A 25842-nucleotide genomic window follows, 5' to 3' on the forward strand; every position below is an offset into this window, starting at 1 on the left:
ATGTCTGACGTGGAGAACGACAACGCTCCTGCTGAGTACTATGCTGAAGGTCATAAAGATGAAGATGATCATCGTGAGCATGTTTTGACAGAAAAGGCGGAACAGGTGTTCTTGGATCGATGCACAAGATTTCAGAAAGGTTTGGACAAGATATGGGGAAATATCGAAGATATAATAATAAAGAAAGGTGAGAATGAACAAAACCTTAATGTGTTAAAGGCACTAGAGAAAAAAATACTCAGACAAAAAGATGAATTCATTGAAAAATATGAAGAATTCGCAGAGTTTCTCTCTCGGACAAACACGAAAGCATCAAAGGCTGAACTGGCTAATCAGGTGAAGTTTTCTGATAGAGCAACTACAGTCATGAACAATGTTATAAAAGACTTAAAGGCACGCAAGCTCGAGGTGGCAGAAAGTATGTCCCTTGCAACATCTTCATCCGATACTAGTACTGTTATATTAAAAAAACGACTGAAAGCTGAAGCAGAACGTACAAAACTTTTATATGCCAAAAAGAAAACTGAACTAATGAAAAAGAAGGCAGCATCGACTCAAATTAATGCTGAAATTGATGCCGATTTACATTTACTCAAACAAGAGACAGAGACCGCTGTAGCAGAGGCAGAAGTAAAGGCAGCACAGAATTTCGAGTTAGAGGAACGAGGTCTTCCTGCAGAATGTGTTGATCGATTAGAAGCTACACGCGAATTTGTCGAATCTCAAAATGTTACGAGAAATGACACTCCGTTACCCCGGCCGCCGCCTCTTTTCATGCCTACTCCAAGACCTCAAATGTCATTCGAACATGAACCAACTTTAAACCCTTATGTGCCTGCCTTTCGACCGGTTAAGCCACCTCCTGTACACCAAACCACGTCCTTTTCAAACTCGCCACCTCAACGTGTGGTGTCTGACTTCACTAACTTTCTGATTCGGAAAGATTTGTTGTTCACACGGTTCACAAGTTTTGACGACCGACCAGAGACATTTTCCTCATGGAAGATGAGTTTCCGCAGCATAATAGGCGAAATGAATTTGTCGGCTGTAGAAGAATGGACCTACTCGTCAAATGGTTGGGTCCGGAATCGCGTACATACGCAAGTAGTATCCGTTCCGCAAATACCTCTAACCCAGAAAGAGGTTTGAACCGCATATGGGAACGTCTGGAGGACCGATATGGTAGACCGGAAATGGTGGAATCATCCTTGAAGGCGAAAATTGACAATTTCCAAAAGATGACAACAAAGGATTATTCTCGTCTGTATCCTCTCAGCGACTTACTAGATGAAATAGAGTTATGCAAAGAGAATCCGAAATATGCTACTTTGTTATCCTAGTTTGATGCATCATCAGGGATTCGACCAATCGTTTCGAAACTCCCCCACCCGTTGCAAGAAAAGTGGGTCACGCAAGCTTCAAAGTACAAGATCAAACATGACATTCCATTCCCTCCATTCTCTTACTTCACAAAGTTCATCAGAGAAATGGCTGCCATTAAGAATGACCCGTCCTTTGCACAGGAACCATCAGCCATATCTGGCGACAGGAGAGAACGCAATGCAAACACTTACCAGATAAATGCCCGTAAAACTGAGGTATCCTCTATAGAAGATACAAATGATTCAGTGCCTCGATGCCCTATTCACAATTCTCAGCATTCATTGAAGGATTGTCGCGCGTTCTTGGACATGTCAGCGGAGAACCGAAAGGAATTTTTACGTGCTAATCGTCTATGCTTTAGATGTCTATCATCAACAACGCATGTTTCACGAGAATGTAAAGCAAACATGAAATGCGGTTTATGCAATAGTTTCCGTCACATGACAATCATGCACGTAGAACATGCCACCCCGACCATGATGACCACTCCTGCAACCGCCCAAGGCGGGGAGAAAATGGTGACACGTGATTCTGTGTCAACAAACTGTACAACATTATGTGGAACTGGTATGAAAGGTAGATCGTGTGGTAAAACAATTTTAGTGGAAGTGTATCCTTCTAACCACCCAGAAAGAGCTGTAAGAACTTACGCCATGCTTGATGATCAGAGCAACCGCTCGCTTGCTTCCCCAGAATTATTCGATGTTATCGGCATTTCTGGTGTAACGACTGCCTATACTCTATCATCGTGCTCTGGAAAAACAACGGTGCATGGTAGACGTGGCAATAACCTGGTTGTCCGATCAGCAGATGGATCCTATAGGACAGAACTACCTGTGCTTGTGGAATGCAAGGAAATCCCGAATGATAAGTCGGAAATTCCAACACCAGAAGTCGCGTCATGTTTTCCCCACCTCAACCGCATATCAGAAAACATTCCTCGTCTTGACCCACACAGCAGCATCCAACTACATTGGCTGAGACCTCCCGGAGGTTCATCAGGTTCATGATCAGATCATCGGACCTAGGGGAACGCCATTCGCCAAGAAGCTAGCCCTAGGATGGGTTATCATAGGAGAGGTATGCCTAGGCGGCGTACACCCTCCTGAGACGTTGAATGTAAACAAGACCAACCTAATTGGTGACGGTAGATCATCAATTTTTGAACCATGCGAGAACACGCTTCTTATCAAGGAGAAGGTGGCGTACAAGTTTCATGAATATAAAGGTAAACATTTGTTTGAGAAGGCATCGTCTGATGAAAAACCTGGCTTGTCGGTAGAGGACAGACGTTTTCTAGAATTTATGGATTGCAAATTGTTGAAAACCGCTGATGGACATTTCACGGTTCCATTATCCTTCAAGCACCCAAAACCTGACATACCGAACAATAGACCTTTAGCAAGGAAACGCGCCAAGATTCTTGATAATAATCTACAGAAAGACACAATCAAACAAGGTCACTTCGTTCAGTTCATGCAAAAGGTCCTTGACAGCGGTGCGGCTGAAGTAGCACCCCCAGTTCGTGAGAAGGAATGTTGGTATCTCCCATTATTTGGGGTATATCACCCGAAAAAAACCTTATCAAATACGAGGCGTGTTCGACTCCTCCGCAACCTACCAAGGGATTTCGCTTAACAGCGTTCTCATGGCAAGGCCCGATCTTACAAATAACCTACTTGGTGTGTTCTTACGCTTTCGCAAAGATAAAGTTGTTATCACAGCAGACATCGAACAGATGTTTTATCAATTCCGGGTAACACAAGATCACAGAGACTACCTCAGATTTTTTGGTACCAAGACAATGACCCTAGCAAGCAGTTGATTGAGTACCGCATGTGCGTCCATGTTTTCGGAAATACACCATCACCAGCTGTCGCTACATATTGTCTACGCCAAGCCGTACAGAACTCTGATAAAACCGGGAATTCCGATGTGAAAGGCTTTGTCACTGATATCTTCTATGTCGACGATGGCTTGATATCCCTTCCCACTGACGAAGAAGCAATAGATCTCATGCAACGCACCCAGACCACGCTTAAAACGGAGGGTAACATTCGACTACACAAAATCACCTCCAACAGTACACAAGTTAAGAGGGCCTTTCCAAACGAGGACCTAGGTAAAGATATGAAAAGCCTTTCAGTTGGCCAAGATGTTCTGCCAATTCAACGGAGTCTCGGAATTTCGTGGGATCTCAATACAGATGATTTTATTTTTGAAGTCCAACCTCCGGCAAAACCGTATACTAAACGAGGATTGCAGTCTACTATTAACGGCATCTTTGACCCGATGGGTTTCGCCGCCCCTTTCACTCTAAAAGGGAAACTACTTCTTCGGGACGCGACTCCAGTAGGAACGGATTGGGACGAACTATTATCTCCACATCTTCAGGAAAAATGGGAAGACTGGAGACTGTCAATTGCATCTCTTTGTGATCTTCGGATACCCCGCATGTATGACTCACAATCACTTAGTCTTTGCACAAACTTACGCCTTGTCATCTTTTCTGATGCATCCGAAAATGCTGTTGCTGCGGTTGCATATCTTCGGTTCGTTAATGATGATGGCTCGATTCGTTATGGTTTTGTGATGGGAAAATCTAAAATTGCCCCATCCAAAGGCAACACCATACCACGACTTGAATTATGCGGAGCTGTGTTGGCGGTAGAATTAGGAGAGACGCTCTCAGAACATCTCAGCATCGAAATGGGCAACATACAGTACTTCACAGACAGTAAAGTGGTGTTGGGGTACATTCGTAACGAGACACGTCGATTCTACACCTACGTGAGTAATCGTGTCGATCGTATCCGTAATAAGTCTTCACCTACACAATGGAACTTCGTTCTAACGACCAAGAATCCAGCAGATTGTGGCACAAGGGCTAATATGAACGCAAAGGATTTACCACAAAGTATGTGGCTTTCGGGACCTAACTGGCCTCGCAACAAACCCGAGAGCGATATTCGCACCAAAGACAGCTTCCCTCTAGTGGAACCCCAGAACGATCGCGAAATAAGACCTGATATTACTGTCAGAAAAACGACAATTACCACAAGCAAAGACCTTGGGACTCGTTCCAGAGATTCTCGCGTTGGTGGGGACTGGTTAAAGCCATCACATCACTGATTCGACTTGCACGTACTTTTCCGGCTCGGAAAGGGCTTGGTGCTTCACGTGAGGAAAATTGTATTAACCTTTATCAGGTCGCAGAAACAGCTATAATAAAAACTGTACAGAATGAGTGTTTTACCGAGGAGATCCTGTGTTTATCGCACGGCAAGGAGCTAGACAAGGAGAGTCCTATTTTACGTCTTTCACCATTCTTAGACCAAGAAGGTGTTCTGAGAGTTGGTGGCAGAATCAGTAAGATGAAAGGAATAGTTCCATCTGGACAGATCAATCCGATCATATTACCGAAAAATCATCATATATCGACACTATTGATTGGTCATTACCAGGAAAAGGTCCAGCATCAAGGCAGGCACTTAACCGAAGGAGCCTTACGTAGTGCAGGTTATTGGGTCATTAGCGCTAAACGCAGCATCTTGTCACTCATTCACAAGTGTCTTAATTGTCGTAGACTCCGTAGGAATGTTGAACATCAAAGAATGGCTGATCTTCCGTTAGATAGACTTACCCCAGGCCCACCGTTTACTTCTGTTGGGGTCGACATGTTTGGCCCGTGGAACGTTGTGACACGCAAAACCAGATCTAGTTCGGCTGAAAGCAAGAGATGGGCAATTATGTTTACATGCTTAGCCACCAGAGCCGTGCACATCGAGGTGGTTCAAGATATGAGCAGTATAGTTTCATCAACGCGCTCCGACGTTTTATGTCCATAAGGTGTCCCGTTAAACAGATCTGACAGAGGAACAGGTTTCGTCGGTGCGGTTGACGACATGAAGATCAACGCTGTCAACGTAGAAGACGGGCAGATAAGAAAATTCCTGCACGAATCAAGGATCCAGTGGCTGTTTAATGCGCCCCATTCCTCCCACATGGGAGGGGTGTGGGAGCGCATGATTGGCATTGCGAGGCGTATTATCCTGGACGGAATTCTCATTAGCGAGAAAATGAAATCTCTTACGCACGAAACATTAACCACATTTATGACTGAAGTGTGTGCAATTATGAACTCGCGTCCTATTGCTCAGGTTTCGTCTGACCCGAATGCTCCATTGGTACTTAGTCCATCTATTCTTCTAACCGAAAAGGACGATATCTTGCCCGTAATATCAGATTCTTTGGACATCAAGGACATGTACCGAGCTTAATGGAAACATGTTCAGGTGCTTGCCGACATATTCTGGAGACATTGGAAAGTGGACTATTTGCAGTGCTTGCAATCTCGTCGCAAATAGTTCTTTAATCGAACTAACCTCAAGATCAACGATGTCGTTATTCTGAAGGATAAGAACACCAAAAGACAACACTGGCCTTTAGGTGTCGTAGTAGAAGTTTTCAAAAGTGATGATAATCTGGTTAGGAAGGCCAGTGTACGGATCTACAAGGAAGGGAAAACTGCAACATATTTTCGACCAATCAATGAAATGGTGTTACTATTAGAGTAATGTTGAATTTTTATGAATCCTTATGTGGAATAGTGTCAATACCAGACGGTGAGTGTGCTGACAAGTAGTCAGGGTTATTTTCTTGTTTTATGGATAGTAGCTATTTTTCTCGTTATAGTCTAGTCACTTTGGCTTGTGCCATCTAGAGTTATCGTTCCTGTGTATGGTTGAGTTGAACTGAGTTACCTCCCCTGAGGACAGAACTTCCTGTTATTGAACGAAACAGAAACGAATCAAACGAATATTTCATGTTCTCTTTCAATGTGTAAATGAGCTCACAGTGTAAGTAAGATGATAACGATGTTGATGATGTTTTTTGTGATGATACCTAGTCATTAGCCTTTGCTTTATCTGATGTTAGATTTGTTTATATAGCATTATCGTATACCTTTTCTCCTTTTTTTGTAGCTTTTTACCACGTGGTTTCACCTCAACTTTTGATGACAATGAAAAGATTAAAGTGTAAGAAAAAGACAACCTTGTGTGTGGTTATGCTATCTGCAAGAGCTAAGGGCAGAATAATTTTAATAAAAATAAATAAAGTAATTCATTGTTTGAAACATAAACACTCTCAGACGTTCTGACCTACAGTTTGAATCTGATGAATCCAGCCTCAGGCGATAAATTAAAACAGTATCAAGATGTTGACAAATTAGCCAACCTAGCTCCGATTTCTTTCACTCTCTCTCTCTATATGCTATGTTGTAGAAACAGTTCCCGGTTTTAAATACAACGGTAATCCGCAGAAAACCGATTCAAGTATTCACCGAGAGGATTTGATAAGTAATAAGATTGGAGAAATAGATACGATCGGTATTCGAAGTTACTTCCCTTTGTCTTTTCTTTTAGATGAGCTTGATGATACACAACACAGGCTTAACGCAGTGATGTCCCTTTTCCTAGGTAAGTACGCTCTAGATAAAACGTGTTATGAACCAAGGTAAGCTATTCTAGCGGTTCTGAGCCTGGACAATTGGCTGAATATAAATAGTCCAATTAATGATATTACGATGTTTGTTAGCTACATTGATTTTCCATTGCTCTATTTGGTTAAATTATGGTCACTTGGAGGTCGGTATTTGGCATTACATCATATATTTCATTATCAGAAAAGCCGAGTCAATATTCGAATCGCTAAACCGCGGAGTTTTCGAATAATGGTGGCGACATAAGGCCACTAATCTTTTTAACACATGTTTTTCAAATACGCTATTGACAATTTTTAAACAAAAACAAATCTAATACAAATCAAGGACCATTGATTCGGTTAATAAAATAGATATAGAAAATAATGACCTCAGACTACGCCATCGGTTATTGTTTAATTCTTTTCGGATGGTATAGTATAACATTGGTCTCAAAAAAGATCTATAATCGATAACTATATATCAACTAGGACCAGAACTGTTTTTTGTACAATGAAAGGAAAAACGATAGACTACGCCTTCGGTTATCATTTAATTCTTCGGGGTGGTATTACCCATACCTGACTGTTAACTTCATTCTTATAATATAACTATTGACAGTATAATGTGACCGTGTGATGTGTATTGATCGGTATCTTTGGCAGCATGCTTCAGTGAGATAGCACTATAAAATGGTTAAACTTTTCACTATTATACGGAGACACAACACGAATATACCACAGTATCTCACACATTAACACATGCAAAACAATGTATACAATTAATTAACTAAGCATGCTACAGTTATCAAAAAACCAACTATTTTCTTCGAACAGCACAGAATCAGTTTTCCTCTGTCGATTCTGTTTGATTGTAACAAGAATGATGCCAAAAATTTCATGGCAAATTATTCATTTATGCCTTAAATATATCAACAGAAAGATGAGTAGTATCGGCAATTAGGAATTTTCTTGTTTTTCCCAAACAAGGACAAAATCAACTCTAACATTCAATGTTTGTTTCATTTTTTCCATTAATTAACGTCATATTAACAGCAAAGCTAATGTTAGGATGGCCTCCCATGTATGCCGTGTGGATCGTGTGTTTTGGGAGACTGTGCTATATTCGTGTTGTCTTCTTTTATAGTGGAATTATTGCTCTTTTATATAACTTTATCACTGAAGCATGCTGCCGAAGACACCAAGCATCATACCCGACCCGGTCACATTATACTGCCAATGGGCGAACTGGTTGTCCCACTCCCGGTATACTGGACGCTTAGCAGGAGCAGATACTACCACTAGTATAAACTATGATGTGTCTCGGCCACTTCGCCTGTTGTCAGTATAATATGACTGGGTGGGGTGATATAGCACTATAAAAGCTATACAAGAAGACACAACACGAATATACCGCAGTCTCTCAATACATGCACCACGCACTTCATACACGCTACACACCGCATACATGGGAGGTTGTCCATAGATGACATTGGCTGTCATTAAGACGGTAATTTAATCAAACAGACAGCAAAGGAAATGAAGCCCCCGCGAAAATGTATTGATTTGCAGTAATAAAACACCACAGTTTAACGTAATATCTGTTTACCATACCTCTATCGTCTAATTATGCAGAGCCTAATTCAGCATTGCGTAATAATGGCATCACTTGCACAATGAGAATATAGCTTCAAGGTCGGCTACAGAAAACAGCTTACAACGCAATAATTTCATTGGATTCCAACTATCGTATGCTCTTTAAAATTTTCCACTTGACTAAATATATAATTGCACATATTAAAATGTTGGTTGATCGCAATACGATACTTTACAGCTACATTTTCTATAAGTGTAGCGTAGTGCAATCAAACGTGTGTCGCTGACGATTAGAAATTATTAATTCCCGAAGTTAGTCGCCTTTTATGATGTTGCAATTGGGACAGCATGTACAATTATACCGTTCTACCTGCAGGAGTTTTATTGAGTTTATTAGAGTTTTAAAAGGAAAGGCTATCGACACACTCTACAGTGTCCTGGACTGCCAATTTGCGTTTTGTTTTAGGAGCCCTTGACGTCAATTTAATGTGTGAATTACGGCTGTTGTATTTAGTATTGATTCTTTGTTTTCAAATAAATACATCCGTGGTTAAAATGTCACAAATGTAAAATTATCACAGGTCATTCACCTCTGGACCAAGCGTTTGAGTTTCATGTAGAGCAGTTTCCAGGTACGGAGCGCTGTCTGGAGTGTTTTCTCAGGGTACTCCTCCAGCTTTTCTCTGTCTAAAACTGGCACGTGCATTAATGAGCCTGCTTATTATTACGACTTTAACTAATCAAACTTAATTGAGGAAAATCGTTCAAACTCCATGTAAGGGTTCTTCTAAACAACTTACATCAAAGTGAAATCAATTTAAAGTAGTCCCTCTCTCTTAAGATAAAGGCCTGACAACAGAGATATGTCTGGTCCAGCTGCTGATGCTAGAATACGGTACATCTCTTTAAATTTTTTAATGTCACATCTGTTACCTAGTAATGACTCGACATTCTGCAGGTTTATATATTCATGAAGCTAAATATAACTTGTGTATTGCACAGGTGTAAGGTTCTTTATGTTGTCCTTTTAATATACATGTATAAACAATATAATGTAATGACGATTTAACAACTTTGATAGATATTTTTGAAGCAACATCCCCTTTAATTTATGACGGATTTCATTAATTGAATGGGGAAAAATCACTTTGTTAGCCTGATCTCTTCATGTTGTTTTCAGTGTGAATGTGAATACAGAACGAAAAATAACTTTGAATTGATAACGATCACCCATATTGTAATATCTTGGATTAAATGGCGGTGTTCTAACTTCTAATAGATACCGAGTTCCGGACGCCATAATGAATGCTAAAGTTAAACAGGATATAGCGAAAAGACTCAAGACACACGTTGAACTGTTAATGACAATACATTACTCTTATATAATAGAAATAACTTACATATGTTGTTACACCTCTTGATACGCTCCTGATTCTAGAGTTAGGTAGCGACTTCCATTTAGAGCCAGTCCTGTGTGTGCAATATGTTTCATTGAGTCTTTTTGTCTTGTGAGGCTGTGATACCTTCGTATTATTGTCATTTTTAAAGTACTATTTATATTTAGCATGCCGCCAATGACACCGAATAAACACATCATCCGGTAACATAATACTGAGAATAGGCAAACCAGTCGTCCCACTACCTTTATGTTGAGCAGCAGGTTATACATGTAAGGCAGGAATGCATCGAACAAGCACATCGGGTAACATTATGTTGACAACTAGCAAACCAGTCGTCATACTCCTTAATGCTGAGCACTAATCAGGAGCAAATACTAGCACTTTCATAGGCTATGTATGGTGTGTCTCGACCATGAGACATAAACCAGAACCTTCCTCAAAGCTTTGACCGCTTTACTCACTGCCAAAAGTGAGGTGGTGTTACGAAAAGAAATTGAGGAAGAAGAGAGAAGATAGTATTCTAAATTTAGTCGCCTTTTAGGACCTTTTATGATATGGGGTCAGCAGGTGCAATGCCAAAACATAGTACCAGGTAAAAATCTCTACATAGTGATATTTTATTGAGATATTCATAACAACTACTATTCGTGTGTTTTTAATAATGCCTTTTTTACATTCTGTCCTGTGACTCCGATGAAATATTACCTCAATCACCATAAATATTTCCACGTTTCCCTGTAAATGTTGCAATATTTAGTCAGGATATTGTGAAATGTCGATCCTGACATATTAAGGAGGGTTCTGTTCTGTTGATATTCACGTCAGCATGAAATGCATATTTCACTGTATTGGGTGCGTCGTCGGCTGATTCTGGCAATTTATACCGAGTTATATTAATCAACTGACTGACATCCATAAAAAAATCAGGATGTCGGCGATTTACAATATTCTTTCCCCGTGTTTTCATAGTAAGCATCCGGCTTACAAATTATGTTGTAAATGCCAAATAATTTGTATATAATGATGGAAAAAATAATGTTCGTTTTGGTTAACAAAAACATCTGGATGAAAATATATAGTATCTGTGAAAATTGGCCCTGTCATTTCAGAAATTTGACAACGCGCAAAACAGAGAGAAAATGAAAACAAATGTTTTGTGAAAATATAATTGTGTTTAACGCATCGTGTTTTAGATATGCACTAAAAAACGAACGGGCAACGCCAGTCATATGTTCAAAAGCATTTGCCAATCTTCCACGTACATGACAGCCTTCTAGTAAGAGTACCAAAATAATTTTGCTGTCACCTGATCAGAAGTCTTCACTAAATCTATTCCTGCCAACACAAAGATGTCAGAAACATGTTTATTAAACAAGGCAGACTATAACCTTTGTACTTTTTTCTTACATGGACAACATTTTAGAGCGTGAATTCTAACACATTTTATACTTCCTGCTTAGAGCAAGAGGAGCGGAGAAACGTGATCGGGAAGACATCGACAGAGCAACAGCAATAGAGAAACCACACATCACTGACTTCACCGGTCCTTACCGTCTTACATTACTGACTACAGGTTCCTTTGCTGTCAGAAATTGCTGACTGTAACATATTTCTTCTCTCTTAACACATCATTGAGTATGAAGTGCCTTTTCGACTCCAAGGCTTAATCACCAGATACCTGAGCAACTCATGCGTTCATTAATGGGATGTGTTGTATGGTGTCTTCGGCCAGTAAGCTTCAGTGGGATAGCACTATAAAAAGGACAAGATTTCCTGTATTAACAATAGATAAGGCACTAATTTAACGCATTCTTCCAACCCAAGCACCACGCACTTCACACACGCAACACGACGTCCTTAAGTGGCTTCAATGCATTCAGCAAACAAACCTGATATCATTGGCGTTCATCACGAATCACAAGACCTTTAAGGTCATTGTTGATTAGAAAACAAGAAAAACAACTATTTTCATATTGTACTAGGAGAAAGAGTTACCCAAATACACATACAATATTAAACCTAAAATAAAGAATCCTTTTTAGAATCCTGTTGGATCAAACTGCCTTATTCTATGTTTATTTGAATCTCTTATTAAAGAGATAAAAAAAATATTAAATGACATAAAAAAAACGAACGGGCAACGCCAGTCATATGTTCAAAAGCATTTGCCAATCTTCCACGTACATGACAGCCTTCTAGTAAGAGTACCAAAATAATTTTGCTGTCACCTGATCAGAAGTCTTCACTAAATCTATTCCTGCCAACACAAAGATGTCAGAAACATGTTTATTAAACAAGGCAGACTATAACCTTTGTACTTTTTTCTTACATGGACAACATTTTAGAGCGTGAATTCTAACACATTTTATACTTCCTGCTTAGAGCAAGAGGAGCGGAGAAACGTGATCGGGAAGACATCGACAGAGCAACAGCAATAGAGAAACCACACATCACTGACTTCACCGGTCCTTACCGTCTTACATTACTGACTACAGGTTCCTTTGCTGTCAGAAATTGCTGACTGTAACATATTTCTTCTCTCTTAACACATCATTGAGTATGAAGTGCCTTTTCGACTCCAAGGCTTAATCACCAGATACCTGAGCAACTCATGCGTTCATTAATGGGATGTGTTGTATGGTGTCTTCGGCCAGTAAGCTTCAGTGGGATAGCACTATAAAAAGGACAAGATTTCCTGTATTAACAATAGATAAGGCACTAATTTAACGCAGTCTTCCAACCCAAGCACCACGCACTTCACACACGCAACACGACGTCCTTAAGTGGCTTCAATGCATTCAGCAAACAAACCTGATATCATTGGCGTTCATCACGAATCACAAGACCTTTAAGGTCATTGTTGATTAGAAAACAAGAAAAACAACTATTTTCATATTGTACTAGCAGAAAGAGTTACCCAAATACACACACAATATTAAACCTAAAATAAAGAATCCTTTTTAGAATCCCGTTGGATCATACTGCCTTATTCTATGTTTATTTGAATCTCTTATTTAAGAGATAAAAATATTAAATGACATAAAAAAACCGAACGGGCAACGCCAGTCATATGTTCAAAAGCATTTGCCAATCTTCCAAGTACATGACAGCCTTCTAGTAAGAGTACCAAAATAATTTTGCTGTCACCTGATCAGAAGTCTTAACTAAATCAATTCCTGCCAACACAACAATGTCAGAAACATGTTTATTAAACAAGGCAGACTATAACCTTTGTCCTTTTTTCTTACAGGGACAACATTTTAGAGCGTGAATTCTGATACATTTTATACTTCCTGCTTAGAGCAAGAGGAGCGGAGAAACGTGATCAGGAAGACATCGACAGAGCAACAGCAACAGAGAAATCACACATCACTGACTTCACCGGTCCTTACAAGTCACTTAGTATCATTGGTCTGGTTAATGCATACTTTAATATTTAAAAATGTATAGTTCACATTTATAGAGAATACCCCAGTGCTAGTTAAAAGATGAAGAGTAAACATATTGTTTAACGTTTTGTTCATGTTTCCTACTAACTTTGATACCATAATGATCTCTTTATACAGGGTTTCCCGATATAATTAGTATTTCATGTCTTGTTGGTGATCATCGCTTATGTGCCATTCTACTCACCCCTTTTTCTTTCTCTAACGCCCTTTCTCTCCCTTTGCGTTGCTTTTCTGTTTCTTCAGTTTTCGTATTGTTTTGTATATAAAATTATAGTATGAGTTGTCGCAACACAGATAATGATGCATTTTTTTTTGTGTGATAATACTATCGATAACATAGAGAATGTGTGATGATTGTTTGATAGCTTGTCGATTGTTACATTGGTTATAATGATGTTTGTTGATGCCTATGAGTTACGTTGGTGATAATGATGTTTGTTGATGCCTATGAGTTACGTTGGTGATAATGATGTTTGTTGATGCCAATGAGTTACGTTGGTGATAATGATGTTTGTTGATGCCAATGAGTTACGTTGGTTATAATGATGTTTGTTGATGCCTATGAGTTACGGTGGTGATAATGATGTTTGTTGATGCCTATGAGTTACGTTGATGATAATGATGTTTGTTGATGCCTATGAGTTATGTTGGTTATAATGATGTTTGTTGATGCCTATGAGTTACGGTGGTGATAATGATGTTTGTTGATGCCTATGAGTTACGTTGGTTATAATGATGTTTGTTGATGCCTATGAGTTACGGTGGTGATAATGATGTTTGTTGATGCCTATGAGTTACGTTGGTGATAATGATGTTTGTTGATGCCTATGAGTTACGTTGGTTATAATGATGTTTGTTGATGCCTATGAGTTACGGTGGTGATAATGATGTTTGTTGATGCCTATGAGTTACGTTGATGATAATGATGTTTGTTGATGCCTATGAGTTACGTTGATGATAATGATGTTTGTTGATGCCTATGAGTTACGTTGGTTATAATGATGTTTGTTGATGCCTATGAGTTACGTTGATGATAATGATGTTTGTTGATGCCTATGAGTTACGTTGATGATAATGATGTTTGTTGATGCCTATGAGTTACGTTGATGATAATGATGTTTGTTGATGCCTATGAGTTACGTTGGTGATAATGATGTTTGTTGATGCCTATGAGTTACGTTGATGATAATGATGTTTGTTGATGCCTATGAGTTACGTTGATGATAATGATGTTTGTTGATGCCTATGAGTTACATTGGTTATAATGATGTTTGTTGATGCCTATGAGTTACGTTGGTGATAATAGAAGATAACTGATGAAAATAAGGTATCACTTATCAATACTTTGTAGGAGGTAAACATTTGCGTGGATGTATGTGTGTACTGTATAGTGAACATGCCACCGTTGGTCGTGTTGCATAATGTGAAGAAAAAAAAGAAAATATAAAAGAAAAAACTATATGAATAAATAAACAAACAAATATAGTACACACGAACATAACTAGTCTTCCAACACACAAAAGCATATATCACATCCAGCACGTTGCATACAGGGGATATCGTCTTTAAACGGTAGGTTGTATATATAAAAAAAAATCAACCAACCAAAAACATAGCCGCCATACTCGATATATCAGAGGACTGTTTACATGTAAGGGTAATGATTTATTGTGTATTTTGTTAATCAGAATAATAATCTTGACCGTTATTGTATGCGTGCTTTTGCATATGACAAAAAAGAACTCAATCTGTTCTAAGGTCCGTGTACATACATTGTTGATAACCAAATAAGGTTACTCATAAGGTTTAACCCTGTTGTACACCAATGATTACGAGATTTAATATACCTTCCAGAATCGGCTTCTCGCCTTTCCACTAACCCCATGACTCGACTTAAACGGTTTCAATTCTTCTCTGTCTTAACTAGCTGTGCTAACAAGTCACATTTAACTGACTGCCGTCAAACATCCGCGAGTATTATTCTAATCACTTCAATTTGCGTGAAAGGCACTTCTTCAAGTCGTCACCTGTGCCGAAAAGGTTAATGTAACGGTTCACCAAAGGTCATCCTCGATACTCCAGGGGTTCCGATCACATACGATCTCTACACCCCTGGACTATCTCATAGCAAAACTGGAGGCAACCGGACAGAACAGGTAATTTAGTCCTTTGATGTACATCAAAAAAGCCGTATAACGGTACACTGTGGTTGACTGTGTGGCGTTGAAGTTGGACGTCGCTCTCTCTGTAGTCTTCAAAGGAAATCTTTCCAGGTCTGTGATTGGTCAGAAATGTTTTTCTGAACTGCCTTCAGTTTTACTATGAGATAGTCCAGGGGTGGATATAACGTCAGTTATGGTAACCCCTGGAGTATCGAGGATGACCAAAGGTTAACATAGCTACATTTTAATTAAACCCCTTTCCCTAATAATGTAGTTATGACCGTTTCAATGTCCCCTTACTTTCCGATACAATTAAATATTCCGTTTGAGAATTTCTCCATATGTCATTTTATTGTCCTGAAAAGAAACTCATTTTGTCAGCTGTCAAGAAAAAAAAAACCCATCAATATGCTAAAAGAAAAATGTATCATACGATAGTTTAAAGAAATATTGATCAATTACCGCAATGATTCAATGAATTCATTTGTTACTTGCTTTATTGATAATTTACTGGATTAATACGGACCAAAGAAACTGAAATATATAACCTTTGTCTATATCTATGTTAATTTTAATATTGATGTACCTGTCCTTGTATGTTCTGAGTAAATGTTTGAATACTTTATAGCCTATTTTATTGATCAGACGTACGAGCTGGTTGTACCTAGCGACCACGTAAACTTTACCCTAATAGTATGAACACACGAACTGCTATATAGACTATGAACCCTATTTTGGACATTGCACAGAAGGGATTTGGTTTGTCCTTAAAAAACGGATTATGTAAAATAAATATACTCATTTTGAATTTAAAGAATGTTTGCAGTCAAAAATGTTGATTTTAGTGTCAGATTATTTAGGACATAATTATTGTGATAATATTATTGATTATAAATGTTGAATATTTACTAATTATGTTTGTTGTTTACCAAGACATAATGAAAATTAAAATAATTCCACATACCGTTTATTTACCTGAAATCAACAGAAAAACCCTCTTGTTTGAAATGATAAATCATCCAAAATTACAAGACACTTCCCTTCTCATGCCTAATGTAGAGGGGCATTCGTAATAACATCTACAGAACAGTAGTGTCGATCTTTGATTCCAAAGGGGTTATTATCACGTGGAAACCTCGTGCGGTTCTAACCCCTGTAGTTTCGAAGATTTGCATTATTAAATATACTTTGTCCTGAATCAATAAGTGGCTTTTATCATATAGTGTCCTCGGAAAACAGTGTGGACGTGTTTCACATTGCATTAAATGTCGTCAAGATAATTCATAACGAGACTGCCACACGGGATTCATATTAAAATTGAATGTACTTGCATATATATGAAAACTTCCGTTAAATTTAGATTTTGTTTTAAAAATGAAATAAAAGGACGACATTTTATTAAGCTATATAGAATTTTATTTTACAATATACCGAGTAATAAGTTTTCAAACAATTAGCAGCGGAGTCGATTTTATGTGATGTACTAGTTTATCATAGGTCTCTACTTTTATGTATCTAAATCAAATGAGAGCGAAAAGGAGGTAAAAGGTAGCAAACTATAATTGGAATTTGGATATTTGCATAACAAAATGGAAGATTAATGTAGAATAACGAGCCGTACCGAAGCCAATTTTCGGAAATAGTGACATTTTGATCGAGGATTGGTTCAAGCATTCGGATTCTCTAAATTAGGAACAAAAATGGTAGCTTTAAAAAGACAATAGTTAAAATGAAGGTAAGTCAGTTGAGCATTGACATATCCAAAATGAAATTGTATAAGATGACATTTCCATTGTATGTAAGAGAATGAACATGATAGATACCTCCATTATTTACTCGGGATTTCAATTACATGCTGAGCAGCCCAAATAATCTGGTGCTAGCAGCCTTCGATACTGTCCATTTTGTTCAACTGGCTCCTTGCTCGGACTCCTGAACCAACAGACGGAGTTTTGTGGTGTAAAGGTGAAACCCATTAACTTTATCAGGTCGACTGTCATACTTTTGTGATTTATATGGAAGGAGAGGTTCTTCCATTGTTCCAGGCCGACAACCGCACTTTTGTGGCGTATTTAAAAGAAGAGTTTCTTCCACTTTATCAAGCCGACAAGGAGAAGTTCAACTTTACCAGCCCCCTTCCACACATTGCGAGAACCAAAAATAAGATTTTATTTATCAATAACGATTTCCAAATACACTACGGTCATCAAATAAGTCGATTGTGTTATTTATGACTTTAATTGACGTCATCATTGTTTTCTTCTCCGAATTAATCGTTTTATAGACCATGCAGATAAGGCGTTAGAATTCTACCAGCTGCCCTATATTGCGTAAAAGAAGATTAAATTGAGGATATTATATTTTCTCTTTTCCCTAACCAACGTTCCTCTTCCTAACGTCTCCCTTGACACCACCTCATTTTTAGCATTCAGTTGAGCGTTCTCCCCAGTAAGGTAGGCTCTCGGTTCTGTACCCTGGCAGACACACCATAGTTTAAAAAAGTGTTAGTTTCTGCTCCTGCGTAGCGCTTAGCACTAAGGGAGTTGGACGACTGGTTCGCCCGTTGTTATTTTAATGTGAGCAGATGGGATGTGTTGCTTGGTGATTTCGGTTGCATGCTTCAGTGGGCAAGAGTTCCACTATACAACATGACAAAATACAAATTTACCGCTGCCTCTTAAAACACGCACGGTGTACTTCTAACACGTAATATATCGCATACATGGGAGGCCGTCTTTACATGACTCTGGCTGTTAATATGACGTAAATATTGTAAACCAAAGAAAACAAATTATACAAGATACACAAGTTATATTGCGCGAAAGGCATCTCAAATGCATAAAATGTTAATGTGTCCGGCTAATGTTTTATTCAGCAGATTTGGATTTTCTTATATCAAACACATCAGTGTCCAATGGTATAACTTACCTCATTTGATTTTGAACATCTTTTGATTAGAAGGTAACAGAAGCTCGTGGTTGTTGAATATGGTATTTATGTTACTCTCTGTATTATTTGCCTTCGTGTCATAACATATTCGCAAATCTAGTGTCGAGCCACAATTATCAAGATCTAAGTTTAAATAAAAGCAATTAAACAGACTTTATTTCTCTTATTCTTTTCATTTTATATAATACAACATGCATAGCGAACACCTCTGTATAACGACTGCCTGCTTGAAAGGACCACTTTTTTAGGGTCCAAATAGCCAATATTTTTGACGTGACAATGAAAAAGGGTAACTTTGCAAGCCAAGGGTATTCATTCAGTCCGATATTCTAACTGTACCTGAGGTAAACACAGGTAGAGTTTCGGACTGAATACCCATGGCTGGCGAAGTATTGGAACATATCGCACCCTCCCAAAACATACAATGTTTGTTTGGTTTATTTACGCCCTATTAACAGCCAGGTTCGTGTAAGAACGGCCTCCCATGTATGCGATGTGTAGTGTGTGTAGTGCGAGATGAGTGTTTTGGCAGACTGGGGTATGTTGTGTGTCTTCTTGTATAGTGGAACTCTTGCCCAAAACATACAAACATTCCGACACTGCAACACTTGCATACATAAGATGTCGTCCTAAACACACCATGGCGGTTAATAGGCTGTTAAACCTAATAAAACAGATTAAGAAACAAAATAAAGACAAAGCAGTTGGCCTCATAGATGTGCCGTACTTCTCACGTTGAAGACCTTCGGGTTGACATTCAAATAACGGATATGAGATTTCGTTGGCTGTACAATGCTAACGTATCTTTGAAAAAGGACTATAAAGATACAAACCAAGATAAATAAGATGGACTTGACACAATATTTATTTGGCCTGGCATTTCACTGATACATATTCAGTATTGATACCGTACGTGACCCTACAATTATTGGCAATGTATACGAATCATGACAAGAATAAGGAACATATACAGTGTTTCAACATCTCACTTGTAATAAGATTGTTTGAAATACAGATCCTCATAGCCACTCCTTTCAAAAGAGGATCTGCCAACATCCCATTAGGGTCATAATCGAATGACCTTTGTACCACGTTTTCTACACATTACTACATCAATTTACAACGCCATTTTGTCCCAGTATACATATTCAATTAGCTTTGTTGTGCTATTTGGGCGAGATGACAACGTACATGAAAATAATTTCTGATAGCTTTTTCAAACAATTTCGTCGACTTAAAGTCACTTTCAAGATTCCGGCAGCAGCAATTTAATTGGCCATTTCCAAAGGTCACCTGGACATGACCCCTAATGGGATGTTGTCAGATACTTTTATCCAACGCAGTGATATTGAGGATCTATATTTTGATCAGATTGTTTTGTCGCTCTTATTTGTAATTTCCAAAATAATCCACCATCAAAAATGTTGAATTAAGGTTAATCATAGCCTTTAGCGTCAAAATTTCGTCTTTATCTATCTGTATGTGAGGAAGGTTTTTGGTCCTGTCCCCTGGCCGCGACACATCATAGTCTTTAAAGTGGTAAGTTTCTGCTCCGCATAAAGGGGGTGGGACGGCTTGTTTGTCAGTATAATGAGACCAAATGAGGTGTTTTTGTTTGTATCGTCGTCGGCATGTTTCAGTGAGATAGCACTATAAAAAGGGCAACTGTTCTTCTATTACAAGAAGATACGACACGAATATATCGCGTTCTCCCAAAACACACACTTCATACACACACCACGCCTATAAAAGATGGCATAATACGAATGTACCACTATATCCTAAAACACGCACCACGCACTTCTTAATATGCAATAGGGGCAGCATGCAAGGTACTATTCTAACGCCCAACATACAAGGCATGATTGTGGATCGAATGTACTTTTTAACATTAAAATATTTTTTTAATTTCCTGGAAAACCAGCTATTCTCAAAGTTTTTTTATGCATTTACACTGTCTTAATATATTTATGGGCTATTTTTATCATAATTTCCTAATTGTTGAATGTCTTTGATCCTTTAAGGTCACCTGAGACGAAGTCTCAAGTGACCTTTTCTTATCGCCTTTTGTCCGTCGTCGTGCGTCGTGCGTTGTGCGTCGTGTGTCCGAAAACAATTTTCATTTTCGACTTCTTCTCCAAAACCGCTGAAGCAATTTCAATGAGATTTTGAATAAACCTTCTTAAGGCATAAGGCTAATCAGAATTGTGAATTATATGTCCCCACCCCCAGGGGTCTGTGGGAAGGGCCAAAGGGGGTAAAATTGGCTAAAATTTCAAAACTCTTCTTCTCCACTTACAGATGTGGTAGAATCAAATACTCTTCATAGATAGAAAGGTCTCAATGCCCTCTACAAAATTGTGAATTATATGACCCTGGGGTCTCAGGTTTATCCCTGGGGAGGATGTTAAGTTAACTATAGTTAATATAGAAAACACATTTTTGAGCATTATTTGGTCATTTATAATAGGAAATTAATCAAATGTTATTATCCCTATGAGAAGGCCATTGAATCCTATTAACAAATTTTTCATGACTGACCCCTAGGGGCCTTAGGGGTGGGACCAAAATGGGTCAAAGGCTAAAACTTCAAAAATCTTCTGAAATTCTGGAACTGGTAGAATGAAATATTCTTCATAGATGGAGAGGTCTTAAGGTCCTGTCAACAAATTGTGAATTGTATGACCCTGGGGTCTTGTGTTTCCCCCTGGGGGGTCTAGTTTACTATAGTTTATATAGGAAACACATATTATGAACAATATGTGCTTATTTTTTTAAGAAATTGGTCAAACTGGGTTAGAATAGCATTTAAATACCATATCCATATTGGTCTTGGTTGACCCCCAGGGGCCAGGAAAAAGGGGTCAAAATGGTTAAAATTTCAAAAATCTTCTGAATTCACAGATTTGATGGAACCAGATACTCTTCATAGATTTGAAAGTCTTAAGGCCCTCTACAACAATTGTGAATTATTTGAACCTGGGGTCTCGTGTTTCCCCCTGGGGAGGGGGTCAAGTTTACTATAGTTTATTTAGGAAAAACACATTATAAACATTATTTGCTTATTTTCCATAGGAAATTAGTCAAACTGGGTTAGAATTATTAGCCTGAAATAGCATTTTAACACCGTATACATATTGGTCCTGGCCGACCTCCAGGGGCAAGAGGAGCTGGGCTAAACGTTCAGTCAATGCGTTCATTGACTTCCCAAAGTCCTTGCATATTAAAACAACATCTGATTTCTGCTTACGTTGTCTACTTTTGACCAATGAAATTATTGAAAAGCCCCGTGTATTTCTTTTTTCAAACTTATAAGCATGCAACCATATCCATTTATATAGAATTTGACAACTAAACATTAGTATAGGGTTGGCTATTTTATATGCATTCACTTACTCGCTCAAGCACATTTATAAAGACAACATATACACAAAGGGGGAGGGGGGAGCTATATTAATTTGCAGACTCAGACTAGGTGGTTCACTGTTCACATGGTCAAATAGTTAACATTTTGAACATGGAGTTTATTTAGCAGCACAAAAAGGTTTCATTTTATATAAGAATTCCGTGTAATTATGTACATGTATATATATGTCTCGAATATAGATGCAAGTATATATATTCCAAGTTTTATTTTGATACAAGTTTATCTTAAGTCTTTAATGTTATGTTGGTTGTAGGTTTAAACAAGTAGTGTTTAATTAATAGTAAAATAAGGTCATCTACTATCAAATCAGCATCACGAGAACTGAATTTTGATAGTTCAAAAGAAATTCACTTCAATATGGAGTTAAGCGAAAACTTCAACACTGGCTAATTATAACAGAGTTTATAATTAGTTGAACATTGGCCAATTCAAATCAGTAAAACAAAACCACTTTAAGGATATTGTGTGCCAATCATATGTATCCTATCATATCAAGGTTATCAATTTGTGACAGAAACAAGTGACCTGATATCTAGGTCGTGTTTAACTACAAGCCACTGAAGAAAGCTTAAATCGACCACGTCTTTTCTCGATGCAGTAACCCTTTGTTTGTTTACACATTACATTTGTAACCGACCACGGTAGCAACCGGCGATACAGTCCTTTATCTGGGGTCACAAACCTGCGATACCATTCCTTATCTGGGGTCATAAACTGAGTGGTCATTTAATTGACCTTCTTCAAACGAGGGATACGTCTTGGCTGCCGTTTAAATTTAATTCATGATCAACTGTTTACGATATGGAAATAATCCACTATGTCGATTTCTCTTGCTAATTATATAACTCAAAGTTCAATATCTGTACAATAATTTATCAAGATAAAAACTTGATCAAACGGGTTGGACGAAATTCTTATGGGCCGAAAGCGGTTCGGTAAAATAATGAAATACATTACTTGTTGCGACTATTCATTTCGTAATCCAAGAAATTTGATAAAAAACTTATTGCTAGAAAGGCCGGAGTCGTTATTATTTTCATTAATATGGGTGAACGATTTTAACACTTTCTTATAGACACTATATATTGTACAAATAATAAAAATAGTATCCTCCGATACTGACGATAAAGGAGAAAAGTATATTGCGAAAGCTTTTGTTTGTTTGTTTATTTGATTATTTTAACGTCCTATTACCAGCCACGGTCATGTAAGGACGGCCTCCCATATATGGAATGTGTAACGTGTGTTAAATACGAGGTGCGTGATTGAGAGACTGCGGTATGTTGGTGTTGTCTTCTTGTATAGTGGAACTGTTGATGCATGCAGCCGAAGACACCAAGCAACAAACCCCACCCGGTCACATTATGCTGACAACGGGCGAACCAGTCAGCTTTGCTGAGCGCTAAGCAGGAGCAGAAACTACCACTATTAAAGACTTTGGTGTGTCTCGGCCAGGGGACACAACCCAGAGCCTTCCTCACAGGGGCGAACGCTCAACTCAAGACTAAAAGTGAGGCGATGCCAAGGGAGGCATTAAGAAAGATAGACTTTTAGGAAGAAGGGAAAAGATAAGATCCTAAATTTAGTCGCCTTTTACGATCATGCAATAGGAGCAGCAGGTACAATTCTAACGCCCTACCTGCAAATCTTTAAAAGAAAATGTAAACGAAACTCTCCTCCGATTCTCCTCTGTGTATCTCACTGTGTCTGTTTTGTACCTCCTCCTTCCTTCTCCATCTATCTCTCCTTCAAAATGTACATATGTAAATATATTGTCATCTTGCATTTGTATGCTATTATCTTTTTAATAAATCTATTAGATTTTATTTGGAGAGGGCTTAGAATAAGTTGGTCAACTTGTGCCCGGTCCCTTTGTATATGTTTGATACTAATAAAATGTTTAAAACAAATAAAACATTACAGATGCTATATTCCCGACGCCATGTCTATATAAAAAGTTCGAAACAAAGACAAAATGTTACTTCCATTATGTCATTGCTATGTTGAATCAAATAAAAAAGCCCTACAGAGATAACCAGATATGTTGAGCTCAAAGTACATATTTGGTATTATCCTGACCTCACCGAGAAATATTTTCATTAATGTTTGGACATGTTCGATGTTTTTATTTGAGACTGCGATCTGAGTGGAATATGACCCAGATATGTTTGCTGTTTTTATGTCGAAAGTCAAGTTATATAACGGCAATTTATTGAGCTGACCTCGCTGGTATAAACCTTTTTTGTTTGTTTGTTTGATTGATTAACGTCCTATTAACAGCTATGGTCATGTAAGGACGGCCTCCCATGTATGCGATGTGTTGCGTGTATGTTGTGCGAGGTGTGTGTTTTGGGAGACTACGGTATATTCATGTAGTGTCTTCTTGTATAGTGGAACTGTTGCCCTTTTTATAGTGCTATATCACTGAAGCATGCCGCCGAAGACATCAAGCAACAAACCCTACCCGATCACATTATACTGACAACGGGCGAACCAGTCGTCTCACTCCCTGTATGCTGAGCGCTAAGCAGGAGCAGAAACTACCACTTTTATAGACTTTGGTGTGTCTCGGCCAGGGGACACAACCCAGAGCCTTCCTCACAGGGGCGAACGCTCAACTCAAGGCTAAAAGTGAGGCGATGCCAAGGTAGGCATTAAGAAAGATAGACTGTTAGGAAGAAGGGAAAAGATAATATCCTAAATTTAGTCGCCTTTTGCGATCATGCAAAAGGGACAGCAAGTACAATTCCTACGCCCTGCCTGCAGGGTATGAACCTCTCCAGCCCTTTAAAAACTAAAATCAATCTCGAGAGAAAATCTCAATTGCTTTGTTTTACGACGTTTATTCGTCTAAAGATACTATTTCAAACGAACTCTTCTTGCTAAGTTAAGACTCGGATACGTACAGTATTTAAAATAGCATAATTATCGATACAAATAACTTAAATATTGGATACAAAAATGCATAAAAAATTATGATGATGAAATATCGATTAAAAGGAAAAAAAGTTAAATATTTTATGATCTTTAATGAATTTCACACATACGAAAATGTTCATTATAATACTTTGATAAACTGTATATTTTTTTATTGCAGGTGACGTCACTGAAACAGAGAACGCTTGCACTTCCGAATCGCTGGGATATGTTATCGGGTATAATACCTTCCACGAATACCAAAACACGTGTTTGTTCGTGTATGCAAATACTGTGTTTTAAACAACTGTACATGTATAAGAATTACGATTGACAAACATTAATTTAGACTTTCTTACCCCGATGATACAATGCTTAGTTACCAAAACTTGTTATCATCATGAAGTTAAATTTACATTAAATAGTCAAGTTTTGTTTTATTTGTTTCTTTTCTTTCCGGAAAAAAATAAAATTCAATATTTCTTTGGATTACTTAAAGACAAATAACCGATTCGAATTATTGCCTGCGTTACAGTGCACACTTAAACAACAAGAGTCACGTACACTGAGGGAATTATTAATAGAATGTGTTATTCATAAATGGGCTATCGTTATAATTATCTGTGTATTAAGGACACTGTCTCGAAGAGATGTTTGCTCTGAGATAGTAAGATTATGATGCTTGAACAACGAATGTCAATAGATGAGGTTTTAATTGCCATTGATCATGTGTACAGTTACACCATTTGTTTCATTTTCCTGTTAGCGTTATTTTTTTTAGATATTTTTCATAAATATAGCACATGCAGAAACAAATAAGATAATGATTGTGTTACGATAATATTAGATCAAATGCGAATTGATAGAACAGTTATTGCTGTTTCCGGTCAGATTTTAACAACCACGCACAAAATGCATGGTACGTTAACATTTGACACTATTACTGAACAATGGCCCAAACCGCGGACTATAAATTCCGACAGCTATTATAATCGTTGATAACAATCTTAAATAACCCATGAGAGATAAAGGAAACAGTACAAATACGTTTGTAATTACAGGTTAAAATACTAAAACAA

General features: G+C 38.1%; 2 protein-coding genes across 3 annotated transcripts; both read left to right on the forward strand.

The window, feature by feature from the left end:
* On the forward strand, nucleotides 1–25132 carry LOC138333086 (uncharacterized). Of its 2 annotated transcripts, none has more exons than XM_069281221.1 (3): nucleotides 1–6422; nucleotides 6810–6863; nucleotides 24945–25132. In XM_069281221.1, exon 1 carries the CDS (start codon nucleotides 1–3, stop codon nucleotides 1147–1149), a length of 1149 nt encoding a protein of 382 aa, XP_069137322.1. In that variant the 3' UTR covers nucleotides 1150–6422; nucleotides 6810–6863; nucleotides 24945–25132. The 2 variants fall into 2 exon arrangements, with proteins under 2 accessions (XP_069137322.1, XP_069137321.1); XM_069281220.1 differs by having other exon boundaries at nucleotides 35–6422.
* On the forward strand, nucleotides 5289–5663 carry LOC138332528 (uncharacterized). The gene has a single exon (XM_069280532.1). It carries the CDS (start codon nucleotides 5289–5291, stop codon nucleotides 5661–5663), a length of 375 nt encoding a protein of 124 aa, XP_069136633.1.
* Nucleotides 25133–25842: the final 710 nt, after the last annotated feature.

The sequence above is a fragment of the Argopecten irradians genome, chromosome 10 (assembly GCF_041381155.1).
Source record: "Argopecten irradians isolate NY chromosome 10, Ai_NY, whole genome shotgun sequence".
Lineage (NCBI taxonomy): Eukaryota > Metazoa > Mollusca > Bivalvia > Pectinida > Pectinidae > Argopecten > Argopecten irradians.

Excerpts from the sequence above, each read along its gene's own strand:
- LOC138333086 (XM_069281220.1), top strand. The coding sequence starts at position 3,220 with ATGTGCGTCCATGTTTTCGGAAATACACCATCACCAGCTGTCGCTACA.
- LOC138332528 (XM_069280532.1), top strand. The coding sequence starts at position 5,289 with ATGAAGATCAACGCTGTCAACGTAGAAGACGGGCAGATAAGAAAATTC.